Source organism: Vipera ursinii (genome assembly GCF_947247035.1).
Source record: "Vipera ursinii genome assembly, chromosome: 1".
In the NCBI taxonomy this organism is placed as follows: domain Eukaryota; kingdom Metazoa; phylum Chordata; class Lepidosauria; order Squamata; family Viperidae; genus Vipera; species Vipera ursinii.
In genome coordinates, this window is record NC_139512.1 from 49275169 (window position 1) to 49294855 (window position 19687).

At 35.7% G+C, this 19687-nt stretch overlaps 1 protein-coding gene across 1 annotated transcript in view; it reads right to left on the bottom strand.

Moving 5' to 3' along the window:
* NRXN3 (neurexin 3) overlaps positions 1 to 19687 on the bottom strand; it is a gene marked incomplete at its 5' end in the record, with an annotated part of 1287103 nt that overhangs the window by 1235311 nt on the left and 32105 nt on the right. Inside the window, one exon of the mRNA XM_083375237.1 lies at positions 7453 to 7482. Coding sequence (XP_083231363.1) covers positions 7453 to 7482 — 30 coding nt within the window. The remainder of the gene's footprint in view (positions 1 to 7452; positions 7483 to 19687) is intronic.

Here is a 19687-nt window from a genome sequence, read left to right on the forward strand (position 1 = left end):
ACTTTGGGCCCAAATTCTTTCATTTTACAGTAGCAATTTATATTGTGCCTGGATTTCCTCCTAATTTTCTGAATGTTTGAATCTGTGTAATATGTATGTTAGCTGCATTCTGTCCCATCATTGTAGATGCATCCATCTACCACTACCATGCTTGATAAAAGATGAAGCAACCTTCAAACTGCAAAGACAGACATTCAGATCTTTGGTTTACATGCCCCAAAGGATTTGACAAATGTGCTACTGTCAGCAGAGAAGAACGGAAAAGTTAATTTTACATAAACTTGTGTGTGTGTGTGTGTGTGTGTGTGTGTGTATTCATAAATAAAAAATAGTATTTGACTTTCTCATGAATTAAAATGATAAAATAATTTAAAATGACAATTTTCAAATGGCTTAGTAAACCAGAAAACAAAGCATGCTAATAAACGTTCCTTCTTCTTCCTTTAAAAGACAAACCACAAAACCATTGCTTCTTGTGACAACTGTAACTAGATTATGGGTTTTTGTCCTAAACAAATTAGGATCATAATAGTTCATGAAGGATGGAAAATGAGCTTTATCCAGTGATGGGTTTCAAATAATTTAACAACTGGTTCTCTGCCTCGCCTTCCCACTGCCTTGGTCAGCGTGAGCTGCTTGGGGGTCAGCTGGGGGGGCAGGAGGTCCCAGTAGGTGGGCAGGAGCTCCCAGTTGTACAATTGCTGGAGGTCCAAGGTGGGGGGGCAGGAGGATACAGTTGGGGGGCTACAGGAGTCTTAGACTGGGGGTGGGTACAGGAGGGTGGGTTAGCAGGTCCCAGCTGGGGGAAGGTGAGGGGATCTGGCTAAGGGGGCAGGAGGGCCAGGACACCTCCACGGAGGAAAGTCACCCCCCGCCAGCCAAGCCTCTCATCATACTATGGACACATAGGATTGTGTAGAAGGGGTGCTGGGCAGGGGGCTGGAGGGGGGCAACTGGCAGGGGGGAGATCAGAGCCACCACTGTCTCCCTTCCACAGTGCAGCTCCATCGGCATGGGCGGAGATGGCCCTAGGACAGCCGTCATCTCCCTTCCACAGCGCAACATCTCCAGCAAACTTCTTTTGTTTGTGGGACTGCCCATGGCAGCAGAGGAAGTGACGGAGGACCACGTCGGAGCTGGAAAGTTGTCACATGGGTCCGATCGGGAGTGGGAAGGGGGGGCATTTCTGCCACGCATCAACCAGTTCTCTGAACTCAAAAAAATTAGCTACCAGTTCTACAGAACCGGTGCGAACCAACTGAATCCCACCACTGGCTTTATCCACCAACATGCTCTTTTTTTATGTTACCCTAAGCAGTTGTGAGCTTGAGATTTTGCACAAGCATTTTGCACTCAGTAATGTGAATACTTTCATACCATGTTACAGAAATGTCTGCAGCACTGGCGTGAAAGAATATAACCCAGATAAACATCGGTATGCTTAGCTGTGAGTAAACTCAATAAGATCACTTGATTTTCAATTCAGCATTTAAAAGTTTCCATAGGCTCTCAATATCTTAGAATGCCATATAAATAAAACCAATTAATTCTTATTTACATAGCACCTACCTCATTGTGTTTAATGACAAATATATCAGTTAACTAAAAACAGCTACAGTAATGATGTCTCCATAACTTGCTAGTAAGACATGTTACGCATGCAGATATCTTTAAGGATACAATCTTGGAAGATCTACTTATCATGATCTGCTCTTCCATTATGAGACAAAAAATTGCTTGAGATATGACAAGTGAAAGTAGACAACACAGAACTAGATGAAAAAATAATCTGACAAAATTTAAATTAATTTTCTATTTATTTGGATCTCAACTAGAGGGCACTACATAGCCAACTTTGATTGATATAAGAAACTCTGTAGGATGAGTGGCCATTTAGAAATTCCTGGGTTAGCATGGGAAGGCAAACCACTTCCAGATCATGACAATATAATATAATTAATATAAATATATCTAATTAATTAAGCAAACTACTGATTCTAAATGACTCACAGTGGTTTACAATGCAAGTAATCCATAAAACCTAGAATTTAAAATTATAAACCCATAAAATAATAATTACAATAATAACATTAAAACAATATAATAATACAAAGTAAGATAGTCTTTGGCACAAACTAAACCAGACATTCAAAAATGTGCAAGACTCTATTATTTGAGCACCCTTATATGATTATGGGTGCAAATTGGGCCTCTGGAGGTGTCAAGCAGGCAAATTCAGGAAACAAGAACTACTTGGATTTCTAGAAAGAACTTTATTATTAGTATGATAAAGCAATAGAATCTTGAACTGTCAAAGCAGTTCTTCAGTTCAACGTATATCTAGCATAATTAAGCCAGAATCACTTAAAGTTGTTTTTACATTTTTCCCTCTCCCCTGGACTCCGGAATCTTTTCTGTAACAACCCTGCTTCCTTTGGTAATGATCTTGCTCCCTCTTCAGTATTCCCAGTGTCTTTCATCAAAGCAGGAGAAGCTGCTCCAAGGAGTGAGGGCCACTGTGGAAAAGCTCTGCCTTTGAGTCACCTATCTCAGTGTTTCTCAACCTCAGCCACTTGAAGATGCCTGGACTTCAACTCAACAAAGCATGGCTGGCTGGCGAATTCTGGGGATTGAAATCCGGCATCTTCAAATGGCCAAGATTAAGAAACACCAACCTTTTTCATATCCTACATACTGTATATGGAACATCAAGCATCCCAACAGGATGCACCTGAAAGACACTGTCCTCTAATCAACTGCAACATTATTTTTATGCTTTTATTAACTATCCTGGGTTAAGACCAAAAGAATGTAGACTTCCTAGTGCATTTATGAACTGAAGACTTCCCATTATGCCATACTAGTTCTCCACAGAGGCTTCTTGTCTTCTACTATTAAATGTTACCTGCTCAAAGAGAAATCAATATTATTTCCTCAAGGGAACAATAGCTGTGTTTATATTTAAACGTTCTCACAGTTTACTCTACATGAGCCTCCAAACGGAACCAGAAACAGACTGCAAAAGGGAACCAAAGCTAACAGGCAGCCAAAGATAAGAGTGATAGTTAAAATGGACAAAAAACTCTCCAGGAATGAAGACATTTATACTGAAATGTAACAGGAAGGTCAATTATTGTTTTTTTTTAAAACTAAAGGCTGTCTGGATAACAAATGAAATGACAAAACATGACTACGCATTCACTCAAACACAACTGCAAATTTGAACTCTTATTACTTCTGCTCTAATTTTTGCCATCATGTATGGAGGAGGGTGTAAGATAGAATTTACATAAGGCTTGTTTAATTTCATTTATTCCTTTCCCGTGCCACCCCACCCCCAAATCCTGCCACTTCAGTGTAACTTCATAGCCTATCTCCTGTTAACATCATATTAATGATGCTTTTTTATGATTCCCAGTGCTTGTCTTTTATGTTATGATTCTTTGTATTATATGTGTTTTATTCATTTTACTGTAAGCTGCCCAGAGCCATGTAAATCAAATAAATAAAAAAAAACCCTATGAATCTATTTGGCTGCTTATTCATTTTTATATGGTCTATATGGAGTTATATGGTCTAGAATGTCACAAAGATACATATTTTCTTTCCCTTTTTTTAAGCTTCTGCCACCATTAACTATGTTCCTGTCATGTATCTGCTACATTATAAATAAGGACTAGTACTTCAGAGGAGGAGGAAGAAGGGAAGGGAGTAAAGAGGAACATTCTTCTATATATTCTATGTATTTTCTAATAATCCACACTGTTTATTTCTCCTACTTTATATATTTGTCAATTTGCAACAAAAATCCAATAGCCTAAATCATTGATTATTGGCAGCATATCATTAGAATTTAAGCAATAAAATTTAAAATTGTTGAAAAAGAATTGCAAATGACTTCAGGTGCACTAGAAGAGCCAATAAATGTGTTGTCCTGGGTAGAAATTATCTATCTTCTTTTCACACTTACCTTGGCAGCAACAGATTTTTGTACTGAGCACATCCCATTTCCCCTTTTTATGAACATGCTTGAAACACAGGCATTCAATAAAGAGAACAGAACACTGGGAAAGTATTCAGAATTTTATGTGAAACATCCACATACTGTGAAGTTTGTGCTGAACAGAAATAACACATATTTCCTGATCCAAAGAGAATAGCTCTCATGGCCAATTCAGTGAATTCCATATATTGTATTGGCAAAACATACTGCATTTCCAAACAGCTTATTTGGCAACAAATACTGAAAAATCAACAATCTCCTTGGATTTAAATTAATTTGAATATTTATTGAATATTGTTTATCTTTTTGGCACCATAATGTGTGTAAGTTGCTGAAAGGAAAATTAAACCTACATATCTCACTTGATGTGCTTGAGGGAAACAGGCATTCAAGAGAACATGCTTGCATTGTGCAGAGTCACTATTTCCATTTCCACTAGATTCATGCAACCTAAATTCTTACATAAATTCCCAGTATGAACAGTTATTTGAGCCTTACTGTACTATGTCTTTCCTCTCATTTTAATGTTAAGGTAATTTCTGCATCTCTTTTATTTAGACATTATATGTACCTAATTTAGATTTCTACACTGTTATCCAATAAAGTAAGTATCTCTTAAGCCAAGATGCTTTCACAGTTAACCTATATTTAAGTACAATTGCATAGGTTCATTATACATGACATACCCTGGCTGTCTGCCTAACACTTTTATTAAGTAAGTTGACTGAAGAAAAACTGCCTATTGTAGGCTGCAATATTGTTACAGTAAAGAGGAGAAGTTCCATAGTAAGTATTATATATCAAAGTGCTCAAAACACTGGTGACTTAGCTGAAGCTGATACATATCTCTTCCTCACTGCAAAAAGTTCTACAATTTCTTTTCTTTCCACTGCCAAATGCCATATGGCAAGTGTTCATCTATAAATTATAGGCTGTCTTTCTTACAAATAGCAAGGCAGGTACTGTTTTTTTAAATAAAAACATTTGTACAGACTACAAATATATATAGAAGTAACATATCAGCATTTTACATATATATTAATAACCAGAAACATTATTTTCAAAGGAAAATTATCTATACCTTTACTTCTACCTATATGGTATGAAGTTGTATGTCCACATAAGCACAGGTACGGAGAAGTGTCCATCAGAGAGAAGGCAAGAGAAAAGAACAGAAGGAAAGACATAATAAAAAAATAAAAAAAATTAGATCACACTGCACATCACTTGAACATAAACCATTGAACACAGCACAAAGGAAACAATACTCAAAAGCACACATATTAAAACAAAAAAATAGAATCACAAACCACACACAGTGCAGATTAAAATATAATCTTTAACTCTTTAACTCCAATTTTATATGGAGAAAGGCCAAGATCTTATTATAGAGGCATGTTAAAAATCCAGCAAAACACATCAAAATGACCATAAAGAAAACAAGGTTAAGACAAAGAAAAAAAGAAGAGTTTTCCGTGGAAATATATTTTCCACCTACCTACAATGGTGTAGGATGAATAGCTTGCGTAGTTGTACTGGATGTATAAAGGCACACTGAATTTTATATAATATTCCACTGTATATAATATGCATTTAAAATAAACTATTTACACAAAGACATTAGCATGTTACACTCTCTATATAATTTTGATGAATTTAGGAAAAGAATTAGCTGAAAAGATAAATATAGTTGATCAACAGAGTGAGATTAAGAAAGAGAAATGAAAGAAATGTCAGAGGTTCTTAGCCTAATGACTAAATAGAAGGAACATGAAAGAAAAAAGCCATATTCAGAGGTAGTCTAAGGAGCCAAGATTGCCTTTAAATTAAATGAACTGCAGCTTATCAACTAAAAAAAACCAAGTTAGTTTGGCTTACGCATAACACTGTTATTTTTGCTTAGCAAAATAGTATATCTACCCATTTAAGTTTAACATGAAAACCACACTACTATGCTTATTTAACAAACCTAGATTTAAAAAGTGCTGACTTAATGCAGCATGTATGCAATATGTCCTACTGGCCAGCACCATTCATCAATATTCCAAACTACCTAAATAAAAGTGTACACTTCTTCATTATTAAAATGACTGTTTGACTAACAGAATACTCTGCAAATGTATCTCATAGCAAAGGATGCAAGAACCAGACATTTGTGTCAACTTACTGTGATATAAGCACTGATTTCATCCTACCTTTTTTTCTTTCCAGACTATTTTTAAAAAGTGACAACAACAGTGTAAAGGAGGTTATCAGCTCCCAAACTGTGCCATCTATCAAAACATGGATAACCTGCCATATGACATACGTATTTCTATTTGTTTTAATGCAGCTAAAGTGGAAAACTTGTATTCCATTCTGAATTTTATACAGTATACACTTATACATCTTAATGTTGTGATCCCAGCATAACCACCTTGCCTGGCCTGCTGCTTGATAAGATAAAAATTAAGATACAAGCCCAATTATTATTATGGTTGGGTGCACAGTCAGCCAGATGTTTATAGACTGGGTTTGGCATATATACCCAAATAAATACCGAGTGCTTCCCAAGGACATGGGATAAGCAGATGTTGTTGTTTGCTGGTGTTAAAGGTACCATTGCAGGATGTAAACTATTCCAAGTAAAGCTGCCTTTTGCAATTGACTGATGGTGATTTTGTCAATGCTGATGATGTTCAAATGGTGCTCCAGTTGTTCTGAGATTGCAACCTAGGAGCCTATCGCTATTAGCACTATCTTTGCTTTATTTTGCCGCAATCATTTTACTTCTATTTGCAGGTTTTGGTATTTTGCATTATTATTATGCCACCTAACTTCCAGCAACATGTTTATCTAAATATTTCATAATGTCATGTGGAATACTCAAACAGCTGTATCATTTCTTTATGATCAGCTAACACCAATGTACCTGTTCTGTGACTTTCAAATAATGCATCACATTAGGCAACAACTTAAATTCAATAAGCATGATTCCTGTTTTAGAGTTAGCTCTTTCTGCAGACCAAGTCCGCACACCAAAGTATATGTATAAAACTATAAAACCTAATGCTGGAAAGTGACAGGAGAATGACTACAAATATTGCCTCCCAGGTCCTTGATCGATGCCATTAAATTTGTCATCACAATCTTACATATCACTAACTAATTTTGAAGTCCAGTGAATAACAAGTCACTGTACTAGAGTTGAAAAACATGAAGGTAACGCTTCCATATAAGAGAAGGAAAATTTTGCATTTCTCCTCCAATGTTGCTTTTATATGTATATATTCATTTACTCCAATACATTGGACTTCGGGTTATGAAAATTATTTTCTGTAGAGTCTGGCAGTCTGGCAAATGAGTGACACAAATGCAAAAGTTTGGAGAAGATCCTGATTGTTTTCCAAAAGGGTTGCTTAATCAAGCTTTAATTAGTTGCTGAAGAAGGCAGGAAAGAAAAGACTTACCTTGCTCGCTCATCATCAGATGTGAAAGGCCTTTGAGAAACAGAAAGAAAGTAAATAAGACAGAATAAAGCAGAAAGAAAACACAGGAAGACATATATACCTTTATATAGTTCAATAATTTGGGGAATATCACATACTTCATCAATGAATGCATGGTTGTTATATTCCTTGCATGCATGCACATGTACACACACATGCGCATGCCCAGAGCTTCCTCTATTACAGGAGAAAGTCTGGGCTGCAGAGAAAAAACAGGAATACAGGTAGTCCTCAACATACGACCACAACTGAGCACAAAATGTCTGTTGTTAAACGAGACATCTGTTAAGTGAGTTTTGCCCAAGTTTACCTTTCTTGCCACAGTTGTTAAGTGAATCACCACAGTTAAGATAGTAACACAGTTGTTAAATGAATCTGCCTTCCCCTTTGACTTTGCTTGTCAAAAGACTGCAAATGGTGATCACATGACCCTGGGACACAGCAATGGTCCTTAGTATGAGTCAGTTGCCAAGCAGCTGAATTTTGATCACATGATCATGGGGATGCTACAAAGGTTGTAGGTGTGAAAAACGGCCATAAGTCCCTTTTTTCAATGCGATTGTTAACTTTGAATGGTCACCAAATGCATTGTTGTAAGTCGAGGACACCTATACACATTCCATCAGTGACAGTGAGACTGATTTTAAGAAAAGATATACACTCATAATTAGTTGTTTGTGTTAAGTAGAAGCCCTGGAAGGAAAAGTAAGACAACTTATAATGGTTTTGAAGACAATCATCCTCATTGTATTGTAAATATTATAAAGGTGTCATGCCAAAATTTTAGTGCATGCTCTTCATTAAAAGCTTAACATCCACCATCAATCTCAAAACACCACTGCAGTTCTAAACCCAATTTTAATTCATTTTGATAGCATGTCAGGATATCAAATTAATCCATCAGATTTCACAACAAATACTAGCCTTTAGATTAGTAATTTAAACAGCAATGCAAATCCTGTTGAATAAATGCTTTCAAATATACGGAAGTACATTTTGAAATCATTAACACAGCCACATGATTTCTATGTTCATGGGAGCAGTTTCTGAAGCAGCCTGGGAAAACCATAGCTGTGTGAAAGAGTTGAGAAATGTTTTCTATGGATCTCTGGGTGTTCCAAAGCAACTCTTTCAAAGGATTTCCACAGCCCTAGTAATGTAGTCACCTTTTCTTATTTCTTTACTTCTAGAAACCTAAATCCAAATTATTCAAATAAATATTCATCCAAAAGAACCCTTGAATTGATGGCATGTATACCTATGCACACATATGTATAATTCTTAATTCTTGCAATTAAGAATTTTCTGTGTGTGTGTCAGTGTGTGTGTGTGTGTGTGTGTGTGTGTGTGTGTGTTGGAAAATGGAAGAAGGAAGGTAGATAGGTTTTTTTAAGCTTGTCTGATAAATTCAGCTAACTCATTATATTTTACAGATGACTCCTACAGTATTCAGATCACTAACTGTAGTGATGTACTTTTCATGTCTGCAGTCTACTGGTCAAAAAGCAAAACAGACCTGTTAATAATAAATAATTTAAGAATAATTTCAGGTATTGTTCACTCAGTTTTCTGTTGTTATTATTAACGCACTTTGAGATTTAGGCAATTGTTTTCCAGCAAGAAAAGAGAATTTCATAGTGCTAATAAAACACAGGAAATCCCATTTCATTTACTGCATATTTTCTCCTTTAGATTTGTCTATGTGATTACAGAACAAATGCTTTTAGAACAAGTGCTGCTGTTTACCTAGTTTGCATTTACCTAGTTTGAATTTATTTTTTGCAGCTTGCTGTTTAATTTAGATAAAAGAGTGGGCAATGCTGGAAAAAAAATTACTGGAGTTTAAAAGAAATTATTTGAAGTTTAAGTTGAATATTTAACTATGATATGACAAGGCTAACTTTAATATAGACTTAATAACAATAACAACAACAATAATAATAACAAAGTTGGAAGGGACCTTGGAAGTCTACTCCAACCCCCTGCTCAGGCAAGAAACCCTATACAATTTCAGACAAATGGTTGTCCAATTTCTTCTTAAAGACTTCCAGTGTTGGAGCATTCACAGCTTCTGGAGGCAGGTTGTTCCACTGATTAATTGTTCTAACTGTCAGGAAGTTTCTCCTTAGTTCTAGGTTGCTTCTCTCCTTGATTAGTTTCCATCCATTGCTTCTTGTCTTGCCGTTCAGGTGCTTTGGAGAATAGCTTGACTCCCTCTTCTTTGTGGCAACCCCTGGAGATATTGGAACACTGCTATCATGTCCCCACTCATCCTTCCCTTCATTAAACTAGATATACCCAATTCCAGCGACCGTTCCTTGTATGTTTTATCCTAATCATCTTTGTTGCTCTTCAAAAATCATTTTGTTAGACATGTCATATTGAGAACATAGAACAGATATAAACTCAGGTTGTGTCTGAAAATACTGTGTGGCATTCATCACAAGAAGCATGGTATACTGTAGAAGAGAAATTATAACTAAATACAAATAGTTAACTTATGATGACATATTAGAATTCTCTCAGGGAGAATCCAAAATTAAATCAAGAGAAGATTTGATATTAGAAGGTTATAATGTGTCAATGGTTTTCTTGTGTACAATTATAGAAAGACTTGAAATAGATAGAAGAACTTTTGTTTTTGAACATTGTAAGACTGAATTGAAAGATTAGGTACAAATGATGAACATCTGTAAGGCCACACTTGGAATACTGCATCCAGTTTTGGTCACCACAATGTAAAAAATATGTTGAGACTCTACAAAGAAGAGCAACAAAGATGGTTGGGGGACTGGAGTCTAAAACATATAAGGAACAGTTCCTGGAATTGGGTATGTCTAGTTTAATGAAGAGAAGGACGAGGCGGGACATGATAGCAGTGTACCAATATCTCAGGGGCTGCCACAAAGAAGAGGGAGTCAAGCTATTCTCCAAAGCGCCCAAAGGCAGAACAAGAAGCAACGGATGGAAACTAGTCAAGGAGAGAAGCAACCTAGAACTAAGGAGAAATTTCCTGACAGTTAGAACAATTAACTAGTGGAACAACCTGCCTCCTGAAGCAATAAATGCTCCAACACTGGAAGTTTTTAAGAAGAGACTGGCCAGACATTTGTCTGAAATGGTATAGGGATTCCTGCCTGAGCAGGGGGTTGGACTAGATGACCTCCAATGTACCTTCCAACTTTATTATTATTATTATAACATGTTATGGCTAAAATATATATACATTTACTAAAATTTGAAATAAAGCATTAGGGAAAAAATGTATGATAAACTGGGCTAAAAATTTTGGTTATAACATACAAATAGAACAATGGGATAATAGGAAGATGAAAAGGTTGATATTTATATTGTATAATAATCTTGAAGAGATTTTTTTTGTATTTCCCATCAGACAAACTGTCTAAAATGTATACAGGTACTTCAAATCTATGCTGAATGTGAATAAGAGGTGACTTTTATCATGCCTGGTAGACATGTAAAAAAAGCTAAAAACTGGATCTAGATATATACATTAATCCACTTGATTTTAAATACGCAATGAAGCCATAGGAACTTTTGGGACTGAAAAAAATTAGAAAAAGAAGTCCTGAAACTGTTTTTATATAACATGACTGCAATGAGACTTTTATACGCACAACAGTGGAAAAATCTGACATTATCCACAATGGAAGAATGTTGAAAATGATGGAGCTTGCAGAGATGACTAAATTAATAGCCTTGATTAGAAAAAAGACATTAATTAAGTTTAATACCAATAGCAAACCCCTTTTGGACTTTTAGCTCAAAAAATAAAATAAAATAATGATAAATGGGTTTGGAGAACAGAAAAAATAGCACGATAAAAAAAATGAAAATTATTTTGTATCCATAGAATAAAAGTTTAATTGAAATTTGTATGTATAATTTCTGTAAAAGAAAATTGGAAATCATTTCTTTACATTTCTTTCTTTTCCACACTTTTGGTTTTCCTCTTTCTTTTTTCTTTCCTCTTAAATATTAGTTTATGTTAGTTTTTATCTTTCTTGTTTAAAAATCTAATAAAGTTATTATTTAAAAAGCCAGATGTAATCACGATAGACCTCAAAGCACTGCTTTCAGGAATTAAAGCTATCTCTTTTTAAATATAAATATGCAGTTCCATTTTCCATATTAAAGAAAAGAATTACATATTGCTAATTGCTCAAAGTGCTTAAGGCCAACCTTTGGATCTATATGAACTCAGGCTCTTAGAAGGGTTTTAAAAAGTAGCTTCAGAGGACAATTATATGAAAGAATGATGTGCTGAAACACTGGCCATGTTCTTTAAGGACTTATAGGGGGCATTTCTGTGGATTGGGTACTCAAAATAGAAACCTTGGAACTATCATCTTTTTTTTATCAATGTTAATTATGGCCAGGCTCTTAGCACTTACAGAGCAGGAAATTAAAGCCACTAAACATAAAGGAGTAGAAGTGCATTAAAAAGCCAGTTTAAAATGACAAGTGATTGAGGCCGAGAAGGACGATAGAGTCTTTTTGTTCTTCTTAATTATAGCTTGTTTTGTTGTACTCAGCCCATGCTATGTTGGGTGGAAGACTTTTTTATGTCAGCTAGAACAAAGAGACTGTGTCAGCATGATGGAAGACGTATGGTTCTATTTAGTTCCACAGACTACTGTTTTTACCTATGAATGACAGCAGGGAAGAATTATGAAACATAATTAAAGCACAGTGGAAAAAAATGGGTCTTCTTCAGTACTACTCTGCTGCTGGTTTCTGTTCAGTGATGGAACTGGGTCCAGTCAGTGGTGGAAGGGAGTTAAATAAAACCTACTTGAATTACCTGACAGGTGAACCTACGTAGATTAAAAGTTTCAAAACAACTTTACAGAATTTCCTTCCAGATAAATTTAATTTAATTTAATTTTATTGAATTTATATACCGCCCTTTCCCGAAGGACTCAGGGCGGTTTACAGGGTATAATTTTTAAAACATTAATACAAAAATTAAGACCAATTTAAAAAAGATTAAACTAAGTCCCTGCAACATGTAAAACCCCAGTTAAAAACCCAATTAAAACTCAGCCTGAGCTGAGGAAACACATGACCAGGGCATTTTTGGTCATAGAACGCTCAGACGGAGTTCCAGCACCTTTTTTGGATGGAACCTTGTAGGATAGGCAAGGTGGGTTGTATGACATGTGTGAGTTCCGGCACCTTTTTCGTTTACAAAAAAAGCACTGCACATGACAGAGAAAATGCTCTAGAAGAATTTGGGTTTCTTTACCTCTGTACATACTGTACCAGAACATAGCCTCTAGAATTTATGGTGTTCACTTGGTAAAACAGTGTGTTAGAAAACAAACTTATCTAAATCATTAGTATTATTATTGTTAGATTTTTATCCTGTCTTTATTATTTTTATAAATAACTTCAGGTTGTTGTTTCCCCACAACAACAACCCTATGAGGTGGTTGAGCTGAGAGTGACTGGCCCATACTAATACATGGTAGCTAAAGGTATGTGATCCTGAATAGGGGCCAGCCAGCCTGGAACCACTTCCAATCAGTTACAGGTAACAATTGTGCTATTCTGGTTTTTTCCCCATACCTAATTGAGACTTTTTAAGTAAATCTCTGTCAGAGGGAATATAGTATCATGTAGATTAATATAAAGCTATCTTTTTTATATCTAATGTCCTCCCAACAGAATAGCTTTCTTAACTTTGGGAAAGCTGTTCAAAGTAATTTCAACTATTTTTTTCATGAGCAAGTTTAAAAATGGGTGCACCTACTGTTGCATTACCCTTACCTACTTTTTAAATATAATTTTAAGAATTTTGATTGCAATTGTAAAAATCAATGCACATAGAAGCACAATATATTTATTTCCAAAGTAGATTGTAAAGGTATGTGCTTTGGATTTTAGGTTGTTACATTATATAACAACCTTTGCTATTGAATTGCAGTATTTATATTACATATATAATTTAATGTGAAAGTTAAATATTAGCATTTTTACACTGTTGGCATAAAAGAGAGGAGGCATAAATATTAAATGAAGTTAAATAACATGTCTCTAAATCAGGTCAGATAACACACTCAATGTGACACTAGTTATAAAAATCCCATGGATTTTATTCTTGGTTTAAGATCTAAGACAATTTGAAAGAGACTTTGAGAAACAAAATAGTGATTATTAAAAGTGAAAACAGATTTATGGTGATAAGAAAACCAACACAGCAAGTAGCCGTACATGCAGCGCTGGTTCTAGAGAAAAATATTTCAAATATGTTTAACTATATTAGATGGGGGTTTCATGTTAGCTGCCCTTTACTTTAGAACAATAAATGTTCTACCGTTTCAGTTTTAAATCATTACATTTGTACTGCAATTCTGCTCTTTTGGCTGCAGGCTGATCAAAGCTGATAGCAGGCATTGGAAAAGGGGGGGAGCAGACTATATATGCAAAAAATATGAATATAAGTTCTGATATCAATATGATTAAGAAGTAACTGGCTGGTTTTGTGTAGAAATGAGCATCCTAGAACAGTACTTTTCAATTTCAATTTTCTTTGGCAATTTAAAGATGTGTAGAATCAGCTCCCAGAATCCCCATGCTGACAGGAGAATTCTGGGAGTTGAAATCCACTCATCTTAAAGTTGCCAAGTTTGAAAAACCTCATCCTAGAATATACAATGTTTATAGGCAGCTCCACCAAGAATAATTCATGTGAGGCTTTCATTCATCCCAGAAATGTTAATGAAGGAATCCCCCAAATCCTCACTTGAAATAATAGTCAACAAATGTACATTAGCTTTTCACAAATGGTATCCTTCACCATGAGAAGGTGATAATTTGAAAGGTAATTTGTATCTGGTAGTCAGATCTCCTGTGGCTGGCCCCTCAGAATTGCCAAATAGAATCATGGCAAATTGCAGTGTTTTTCATAGCCATTTTCAGCCATTCCATAAATAAATAAATAAATAAATAAATAAATAAATAAATAAATAAATAAATAAATAAATAAATAAACAAACAAAAATTTTGAAACTCCCTGCCCAGAAATGGGGCTAATCATATCCAAGTTTTGCTTCCCTCTCCTAATTTTTCTTCAAACTTTCAAAAAGCTGTGGTATCTTATGTCTCTTTTTTATTAAATGACCCACTTTCAGGTCTAATCACCTTTAGCTAGTTGCCAAATCATTTCTTCACAAATCTTAAGATTCCCCTAAAGGATATCTCATTGTAGTGGAAATTGGAATACAATCCATTTTCATAGTAGAATCTGATGAGCAATTTGTGGCACCTTTTCATGATAGAGTTATTGAGAACCACATTGAAGCAGTTTAATCTATGATCTTTGGCTCTGTATTTTTTGGATTCATTTACCAGGAACCAACATTCAAATTTCATCAGCAAAAATAGTTTAGAGAGGAAGCAAAAAAATAACACCAATACATATATTCCTCATAATAACAATATAAAAACAAAAAAAATAGGTATTAAAGGTATAATTTCATTCAGGGTGCTAGATTTTAAAAATAACCAGCAACAATTTATTTCAAATTTTTATGCCAACTTTTAAAAATGGGTACCTTCCATGTCAGCTGAAAATTCAGTGGATTGTAAACTGAACACATCTGGAGGATAAAAACTCTGATTTAAATACATAAAGATGCCACAAATTGTGAAAAAGACAACTAGAGATCTGGCCATGACAGCAAAATTTAAGCATATTATAAAGATGCACTGAGCCCTAATACTAATAATATTGAATTGTATCATTATCTAAAGCGTACTTGAGTATCCAAAATGAATTAAATAAGATTGTTAAAAGAAGAGGGATATCAGCCCTCTTGTGGGCTCCTGGTAACAGAAATATCAGTCCAAAAAATTAAAATGACTGGCATGAAAATGAGGAATTCACTCCAATTAAGTTTCATTTCACACAATTTTGGCAGTCCTGGATTACAGAAACCCTGGGGATACCCATTTGGCTACAACCAATGCTAGACCTTTCATGAGGAGCTTGTATTACTGAACAATAGTTTTGGACTGTCTACTTGATTAGTTAATCAATGAAGCTAATTTATTTAGTTATTAGATTCTATATACCTCTGGCTATCAAAAACTCTATGTGCATCTTGCAGCTGGGTTCTACTGTCAGATCGTTGTTACTGCACTGATAGTAACACTGCTAGTTTTGGATCAAATTATAATTTTTACATATGAAATTTACCAATGAAGTTAAATATGCTTACGTGAAAATACAAGTTCTTTAGCATCATAAAGACTATCAAATGTATTATGTGTTCATGGAATAAAGTTCACTTCATCAGGTGCATCATGCATTAATACTGTATAGAGACAGTGATAAACAGATGACATAAGTGATAGAATTTCTTGTAGAGTTATGCCATGCTGCATTGTGTCACTAGCTCCTATTTCCTTATTTCCTGTTCATAAAGGATGCAAGTATAAGAAGGAAAATCAAATTGCCTAAGCATATAAGAAAGAGGAATATAAATATAATTTCTTGACTTGATTAAACAAAATGACTACAGAGGTGTTTGCCTGAATATGAAAGGCCCTTAAGTTCCCAAAGACAGAGAGAAGGAACATGCAGAAATAAAAATAAAATTGAACAATGAAAATGACTGAGTCAATAACAGTGATTGAGTTCACAAAAAACTATTCAATTAAAAGTTAACCTAAAAGCCTCAAGGAGTGAACAATTTAAGAAGAAAAAGAAAAAAAAAGGATACAGCATCTCTCTTGGATGGAAAGTCCAAAGTTTAGGCATTGTTAAGACAGAAAGAGAAAGGGTGTAATTTATTTCTCCAATTGATATTATACAGACAAGGACCTCCTTTGGATTCTTAATTCAAGGACAAGATAATATAATAAATAGATTGTTGTAAGTATGAAAAAGATAGTATGGATATTAGATAAATTTGGTTCTGAAAAAGATGAGAATAAAGTGGGAGTTATTGTTGAAATAAAACTAGGCATAACACAAAGACCCTTCTAATTTCTTTCTTTATGTATGGTGCCTATTAGAAAAAGAAGTAACAGCAAGTAGGCATTCTACACTATATGTAAATACAGATACAAATGATAGTTGTTGTTGTTGTTAGCTGCAAAGTCGTGTCCAACCCATCGAAACCCCATGGACAAAGTTCCTCCAGGCCTTCCTGTCCTCTACCATCTTCTGGAGTCCATTTAAGCTCACGCCTACTGCTTCAGTGACTCCATCCAGCCACCTCATTCTCTGTCATCCTCTTCTTCTCTTGCCCTCAATCTTTCCCAGCATTAGGCTTTTCTCCAGTGAGTCCTTCCTTCTCATTAGGTGGCCAAAGTATTTGAGTTTCAACTTCAGGATCTGGCCTTCTAAAGAGCAGTCAGGGTTGATCTCCTCTAGGACCGGATCACCTTGCAGTCCAAGGGACTCGCAGGAGTCTTCTCCAGCACCACAGTTCAAAGGCCTCAATTCTTTGGCACTCAGCCTTTCTTATGGTCCAACTTTCACAGCCATACATTGACTATATGCACTTTTGTTGACAGGGTGATGTCTCTGCTTTTTAGTGTGCTGTCTAGATTTGCCATTGCTTTCCTCCCCAGTAGCAAGCGTCTTTTAATTTCTTGGCTACAGTCCCCATCTGCGGTGATCTTGGAGCCTAGGAAAATAAAATCTGTCATTTCTTCCCCATCTATTTGCCAGGAATTGAGAGGGCAGGATGCCATGCTCTTGGTTTTCTTAATGTTAAGTTTCAACCCAACTTTTGCACTCTCCTTCTTCACCCACAAGAGGCTCTTTAGTTCCTCTTCACTTTCTGCCATTAGAGTGGTACCATCTGCATATCTTAGGTTGTTGATATTTCTCCCGGCAATCTTAATTACAACTTTTGATTCATCTAGCCCTGCCTTTCTCATGATGTGCTCTGCATATGAGTTAAATAGGCAGGGCAACAGTATACAGCCTTGCCGGACTCCTTTCCCAATTTTGAACCAATCAGTGGTTCCATATTCAGTTCTCACTGTTGCTTCTTGACCTGCATATAGGTTTCTCAAGAGACAAATAAGATGGTCTGGTACTCCCATCTCTTTTAGAACTTGCCACAGTTTGTTGTGATCCACACAATCAAACGCTTTAGCATAGTCAATGAAGCAGAAATAGAAGTTTTTCTGGAACTCCGTAGCTTTCTCCATGATCCAGCATATGTTGGCAATTTGGTCTCTAGTTCCTCTGCCTCTTCGAAATCCTGCCTGTACTTCTGGTAGTTCTCGATCCACATACTGCTGGAGTCTAGCTTGTAGGATTTTAAGCATAACTTTACTAGCATATGAAATGAGTGCAATGGTGCAATAGTTTGAACACAAATAATAGTAGTTCTTTCATTAACCTCCATGCTGTGGTCTCCAGATGGAAAGGCCCAGCTCTTCCAGCTTGTATCAATATCATCTGTATGGCCTGCTAAATTATTTCACATTGATGCTGAATACTACAACAAAGTGTTCACCTGTGTTCACCTTTTTTCTTTATTTTCCAGCTTAATGTTTGTTGTATTATTTAGAGAATTAACTTGGTAGCAAGAACTCACTTTTTTCCTGTTCTTTATAGGCTGGTCTGGGAATCTGAAGTTGAAGACAAGGTAAGATAGTCTAAATAAATAAGTCAATAAATATTTTTTCTCACTTAAAAGTTTCTTGACCTGCTTCAGTCATGATCAAGGTAAGCCATCAGTGATAGGCTCTCATAGTTCAGATGGGCCAGTAGAATCAGGACAACTTCTGTCCCAACTTATGCAGACACTGGATCTAAAACGTAACACCACACGTGAAGGAGGCACTTTCACATCAGAAGATCATAAAGTCAAGAGTAATAAATCATGATCCCTGGGCTATATCCAACAAAGAAGTAAAGATCCTTATTTATCTATATTTATGTATTTATTAGATATTTAACCCACCTTTATTACTTTATAAGTAACTCTAGGCATTGAACATACATAATATTCTTTCCTCTCCTTATTTTGCCCATAACAACAACCCTGTGAGGTGGGTTGTGCTGACAGAGAATGACTAGCTTAAAGTCACCCAGCTGACTTTCAATCCAAAGGCTGGACCAGAAGTCATAATTTCCTGGTTTCTAGACCACCGCTTAACCACTACATCAAACTGGCTTTTTAATACAAACTAATGCTGCTGATAATTATATAATGGACAGAATTGAAATGTGATAGAACATAACATGCAGGGTAGATAATTATCTCCAGTAATTATAATGTCCTTTTTCTAGCACAGAGGCAAGGCCTAAGATAGTAATACCAATAGAATATTGGTCAGGGTTCCTTCTAGCACTGATGATGTTATCTAGTTGGGTAATGAAATGTCTGCAACAAAACAACCAACTCAAGAGAGCACCAAGGATCCAAAAAATAGTAATGCATAATGAAATATAAGGCTATTACGACGTTTTGCAAAAACCTCCTTGGTATCTGTCCAGGGTCCTGAAGAAAAGTCTCCAGTTCTTACTGAGTTCCTGCACTACGCTCAGGGCCATATTATAAATCACTTGTTCCTTTAGATTCCTTTAGTTTCATTCTTATTAGGACTGATTAGAAATCCTTCACCCTTTTCTTCCCAAATTTCTGACCTTGAATAGCTCTTAAAATGAAGCTGCAATTTTAAACAGCAAAATGTCATACAGCATCACAGTCTGGTTTGGAAGCATCACTGCTTCAGACAAGAAGGCAGTGCAGAGAATGGTAAGGGTGGTTGAAAAGATTATTGGCAGTTCCCTCCCTTCCATACAGGACATGGCATATAAGCATTGCTTGAGCAGGGTCCACAAGATTGTCTGGGACATTACACATCCTCTTCACGACCTGCTTTTCTCGTTTCCTTCTGGGTGGAGGCACCACAGTATCCGAAGCAGAACATTGAGATTCAGTCACAGTTTTGTTCCATACAGTATTAACCTTGTGAACTCTAAAGCTTCCTCCTTCCATTATGTATTCAAGATGGACAGTGATTGTATATAGTATGTTTAAATGTATGTTATGTATGTGTACACTTTGAGAGCAAACAACTAAATTTCATTTTTAATGTGTGCCATTGTGCCCACAGTAAAAATGACAATAAAGGTTATCTATCTATCTATCTATCTATCTATCTATCTATCTATCTATCTAAAAAGAGTTTCTTTGTT